Here is a 6237-nt window from a genome sequence, read left to right as displayed (position 1 = left end):
CGAGAGGACGTTTTGTTTTCATGTAATCCATGTTTAGTGTTTTAAGATTCATCATCCGAGCTCCCCACACACCACGGAGTATCATGAAGAAGATGCAAATTGGGGTCATTTGTCAGGTCGTGGATCATCTTATATGAGTTTACCAGTATCAATAGAACTTTCCTTCACACTCATATTTATCGAAAGATTCTGTATCTCATGAGGTCCTGCTTGACTGCGTTGGTTTTAGCATCACACGGGGAATCTTATTTCCCAGGGACATCCACTTCATTGATTATGTTTTAAATCCTGTCAGTTCTCCGCCAGTCCTTCAGTCACTCTATGACGCCACCACTTTCCACAAGCAGATTGCTCACATCACTCCCCCTTGTCGCACGCATGGCAGCTGTTTCATTACGCTTGTTCTTGGCATTGATGTCTACATTCATCTTCTCGAGGACGTACTCCACCATATGTAGATTCCCTCCCTCAGAGGCAAGATGAAGGATGGTGTTTCTGTCATCATCCACTAGTGTTGCATCAGCTCCTACGTCCACAAGTAAGTCAAATATTTCTTTATCACCATTCCTGGCTGCCATCATCAGTGGTGTCCTACCGCACTGACCGCGGCTGTTCATGTCTACCTTGTCTTGTTCCAGGACACGGCTCACACTATCCTTATGTCCACCCAGACAGGCCGAATGGAGGACGTTGTTACCAGCGTCATCAGCTGCAGTGAAATCAGCCATTTTTCCCACAAGTTGTTCAAATACCTCTCCATGTCCTCTGCATGCTGCCACCATCAACGCAGTCCTCCCAGACTCTCCTCTACCATTGATATCCACATTCTCATGTAAGAGGATGTAGTCCACAATCTTCTCATTCCCACCGCAACATGCGAGATGAAGCGTGTTGTTTCCATCTGCGTCCACTCGTGAAGGAATACCCCCTTTACTTACAAGTAACAGAAACATCCCGTTATTCCCTTCCCGTGCTGCCCACATCAATGGGGTTCTCCCGTCTGTCCCTTTTCCATTGATGTCCACTATGTCCTTTGAGAGAATATGTTTCACCATTGCTAAATGACCTCCATAACATGCCCAGTAAAGGATGTTGTTACGGGCATCGTCCATGAGTGTCAGGTTAGCTCCTTTCTTCACGAGTAAGTCAACCAGTTCTCTGTGTCCCCTTCTTGCTGCCCACATCACCGGTGTCATGCCGCCTTCCCCGTGCTTGTCGATGTCTTCCAGATTGTGGTCCAAGATGTCTCCGACTCGCTTTAGGTTGCCTTGTTTGCAGGCGACTATAAGGTCATTGTTCTGATTCTGGATGCGGTTCACCCCTGTAATACCAAGAAAATGCTGCCGGTCTTACATATGACACATTTCACACATTTGCAACACGGTTCATAACAAATATATCGTGCGAAGTGTTATTCACAGTTTTCATTAGACATTGCTAAACACCAAGTTTCGAAGGGATATAAAACCTGAACACAACGGGATTTAACGTAAAAGGCGAAATAGCCTTGAGTAATATATAAATCAGTAATGACAACAATTGTTCAGAATAGCACAATCAAGACTTGTCGGTATCATCAGAAACTCAAGATGTGCATATAAAGGATAGTAATTATTCAGTAAATGGTTCCCATGCCCTATGTAGAGGAACCAGACAATCAAATGACTATATATCAAACGCAAAGAACTACTGGGGGTCACATGTATCACAGAGAGTGCAACCTCCCAATCGCTACATGCGTAGTCATGCGAGTATTGTTTTATTGTGTGTTATGTACTAAGCACTTCAGTGAATGGCAGAACAAATGTTAACAAATGCCCTAGATCGCAATATTATAGATTATGCTCGATCAATTCAATAACCTGATGCTTGTTAAAGTGAATCCCTCAATGGAAGTTGTACAACTTACAACATGACAACGCTACACCCCATTCTGTAGTATACATCAAACCCAGAACTTCCAAAAAATTAAGCAAATTCCTGCCACCTGAATATGATACAAACATGAAATCCGGATACTTCTCTGGTCTGGAATATTTATCTGGTCCGAATGCACAACTCAACTGTTTTAGATTATGGAAACTATTCTGTCTAAAATTGATACTGATATAAGACGAAGATCCCATATTCTTACCACCAGCAGCGAGGAGCTCTTGATCCTGACCGTTCACTTCGTCCAAGCCTGAAAATAGAAAACAAAGAAAACAAATGTCTGAGAAACTCGGATATAATCGACATCACCAGCATACTTACCTGATTAGGAATATCTATTTGGTGTAAAGCAGGACAGGACAAGACAGGTGAGTTGTTACAGCACTCTACAGTAAAGACATTATCAGCTTCTTTTAAATTTGAGTGAAGGTACAACATGAGAACATCGTGCATTTTCTCTGTACATCTTTGTGTCAGTTGATTCCTGGAAAAGTTAGTTATAGGTGAAGAGACCATAAAAGTGTTTTCAGTATCTTACCCAATTTACGTTTTGGTTGTAACCACACACATCTGCAACAAAACAGCAGTCAGTTAACATGAAACCAATTGTCATGTTGGTTTTCTCAATAATCCCGTGATTGACATCATGAGCATGGACCTATAATATTGGGTAACCATGACATGCATCAACTAATACACTGACTCTGACTTTGACCCTGTCATGATATGCATGGATCTTCAACGATAAAAAAATCCTCTTGAACCAAACTTGATATTTCGTGTACCGGTCACTTGATCACAATTTACTGTTCATCATGAGAAGGGAACAACAAAGGGTAATCTTTGATACATGTATTGTGCATTTGCCGACACATTACATTGGAAAGAAATAACCCCATCCCTTTGGAATCCTTCAGTTGAGAGTCTCGGGTGCTGTTCATTACCAACTTACACACAATACACACGCATGTAAAGCCATACTTAACCAAAACTAATCATCTAATCTTTGAAAGGCAACTTTGAGTGAAGTTTGAGTGAAGTGTATTCATACCCTCTTCGGAGTGCGTGAACAATTAGTATGATGCTGATGATGAGTATGACAACGACAACGGCGAACACGGAGGCGAGTATCGCGACCACAGGTGCTGAGGCATTCTGTTGTACCGTCTGTTTTTCACATTTCTTTTGACAACTTCCTGAAAAATAATCCCCTTAATTCTAATAAAGCAAGACTCTTCATAATGAAAGCATAGTTGGATTGTATGATTATGATATACTCTTCAAAGAAAGTAGGGGAACTGTACTTTCATCGTACAATTGTAGAAATTGGGATATATTTGGGATTGAATCAATGTTGATGCAACAATAATAGATGTTTTGAGAATGCATCACCACATGGATTTCATTCAAGGCAAAACTGTTCGTTCAGTTATCTCCCTTGTTAGGTGACTGGAGTATGACATGAAAATTTCAGGTTTACAATTTTCAGTCAGTAGTGTGTGATGTGACCCTGAAAACCCGACAATGCACAGATGCAAGGAAAGTATCGGACAAAATGTGATTATAGTGATTTATCGACCTGCCTGAAAAATGACGGCCCATGGACATGTAGGAGGCTGCGTTGTGCACGTGTTTCCCATGCATTGTGTTTGTGTGTGGTGATAACGTGAAATGATGCTGCATACAAAAGACGAATGTCATTGTAAGGTTCCTCAATGGGGTTTCTTTCTACCAGACTTGAAAGCATAGGATCCCCTACTTTTTTAAAAAGTGTGTGTAAAATGATATGTGTGTGCCTCAACAATGCGAAAAGTGCGACCTTGAGCACACATAGCACATTTTGATCTGGAATAACATTTCCTTATTGAAAGTCTCTGTATGTTGTTAAAGATTTCAACGAAATGTCAATGTAAAAATGTTCTCACGATGTCAAGCAACATGATACTGTTATACTGTGTTGGTATGCTTTGTTGATAAAATATCCCCCAGAACAGGAGCGTGCTAGTTCTGTACCTTTGTGGTGTGGTCCTGAAGAGACTTGCTATGTATGCTAAATAGAAATGTTTATCCTGCGTAACATGTGTAACCTGACATTAAGGTAATTTACATAACCAACATGAATGCTATGGCCACACTTCGTTACACTGACAGTAAGCCTGGCTATATAAATATATATGATTCTAGTCATGTGTGTGTCTCTCCACATAAATAGTGACAATATCACCAGTGTGGGCGTTAACACGTACTAGATTATGTGTGATGTCACTGATGATATGCTGACCAATTCTTATAATGCATATTTATATGTGTGTCCAAACCGCCTCGACAGACATGTTCAAGGTGATACAGAACCAATTATGTACATATGTAAAGAAGTAATACTAGAGAACAATGTGTCATTCCAAACTGATATGACAGCGTCTCAACTATTGAGAGATAGTTTAATGTCTCAAGGCAGATCAGACTTATTGTGTATTTAAATGTGATAGTATTGAAATGTGTTCGTAATTATGTACTATTTGTTTTTATTATCTATGTCACCCAATATATTGATGTGCTATATTTTGATATGATGTGCTGGATAAAGGAATTGTCCAGTATTCGACCATCTTTCATTCTACCTCACCCACCCGTAAACTACCACAGTTATCATTAAATAAACACACAAAACTAGATAAATATTAGTCTTCAGTCCACGTACCTTCGTATGTCTCACAATAATCTCCTGAATAGTTCGCTTTACATTCCACGCAATTTCCACGTTGTCGTTCACAGACCTCGTTGTGGCAGTTGCTGCTGCACCGGAAATTACATTGGTCCCCATGCCAACCTCTGTAGCATCCTTCTGAACATCTTCCAGTCAATTGGTCACAGTGAACGGCCCGGTCAGAAGAAGGTGCACAGTGAGTACTGCAGTTTTTATCACAGATGTCACCGTATGTACCCAAGGGACACACCTCACTCTTAACTCCTTGAGTTACTGAAACAGAGACATTACTTGTGATCAAACTGTGGGCATTATCTTAATGTCGTTTATACTTATTTGTTGTAAAATGCAATGATTACCCAGAATATAGATTATTTACCACAGCACAACATGCACAAGTCATAACCCCAAAATAAACACAAATTACTCACCAAATATTACGTAAAGGAAGACGTGGCACAACATGTTTAAATTCTTCACGGACTTTTGAAGATCTGTAAAAGAAAAGAATTTGGTACTTTGGATTTGTTAGTATTCTCTTCGTCATTGTACAAATTACTGTTTTCATGATGTCTTCTCAAGCTCTGTTCACTCCTGGGGCAAACTAAAGTCCTCAAGACTCCCTCTACACATTATGTTTGAGTTATTAAGTACACAGACACAGCTAAATGCCCTACAAGCATGCAAATATTTTGAATAATATTACATAGTGAACTTCGCATACCACGGAAGGTGACCTGAAAGTAATTCATGTACTGTTCCGTTCCGTCAGAACTAGATATAAATGTAAGAAATATTACTAAAGTCCAAGATTATATTGACCTGACTTGTTCAAAGCAGAGGCTGTCAAAAAAAAATAAATCCAAGTACTCTCCCAAAATGAATCCAGGGATATATGTCTTAATTTGTTCGGTACATGTTGCATATTTCTTCTTTTTGGACTCGCCGCGGTTTCTTTTTTTATAAAGTAAGACAAAGACAAAGGTAATTTATTGGAAGAGAGCACGACATTACATCTCACAAGGGGTGTGTGGCACTTGTAGAACTAGTAAAACACCACGTTTAGTAATTAACTGTAAGTTACTTTTAATGCATTGTCTAACCACACAGAATCAATCATTCTTCTATGTGCTGAATGAATTTTGTAATACCTTGCAGCCAAGATAATCACGTATTGAAGAGGTGGCACAATGTTTATGTAAACATCACAAAGGATTCGAGTAATATAAATCATAATAACACTAATAACCGATGTCGTAGCATCGGTGAAGTAATGGAAATTCTTTTTTATATGTTATCAGCCCTTATGTTGTTCCCAACGGTAATTCTTTAACGATTGCCACATGAAAAGCTTACAAATAGTTCCTATACAACCACCGACTCAATAAATACAAATCGGGGCTACACCTCCGGCGAACGAGCATGCCCTGGAAGTTCTTTATCGAGATTTTATGATTATTACACATCCCTGACAATTGAAAAAATTCTGTATAGAATGTAACAGTTACTTAGAAACATGTATATATCACGTTTTGAGCAGCAGTTCCTCACTCATCTGAATACATTTTGGTTTTAAATTCTGACACTAGTGTATATTT

At 39.5% G+C, this 6237-nt stretch overlaps 1 protein-coding gene across 1 annotated transcript; it reads right to left on the bottom strand.

The window, feature by feature from the left end:
• Positions 1–314: 314 nt before the first annotated feature.
• On the bottom strand, positions 315–1264 carry LOC137280874 (putative ankyrin repeat protein RF_0381). Its single transcript, XM_067812070.1, has one exon. It carries the CDS (start codon positions 1194–1196, stop codon positions 315–317), a length of 882 nt encoding a protein of 293 aa, XP_067668171.1. The 5' UTR covers positions 1197–1264.
• Between the last annotated feature and the right edge of the window lie 4973 nt (positions 1265–6237).

This window comes from Haliotis asinina, chromosome 4, assembly GCF_037392515.1.
Source record: "Haliotis asinina isolate JCU_RB_2024 chromosome 4, JCU_Hal_asi_v2, whole genome shotgun sequence".
NCBI lineage: Eukaryota > Metazoa > Mollusca > Gastropoda > Lepetellida > Haliotidae > Haliotis > Haliotis asinina.
This window is presented reverse-complemented; position numbering and strand designations above follow the sequence as displayed.

What these genes read in the sequence shown, in the direction of transcription:
- LOC137280874 (XM_067812070.1), bottom strand. Translation starts at nt 1,196, where the DNA reads ATGACACCGGTGATGTGGGCAGCAAGAAGGGGACACAGAGAACTGGTT.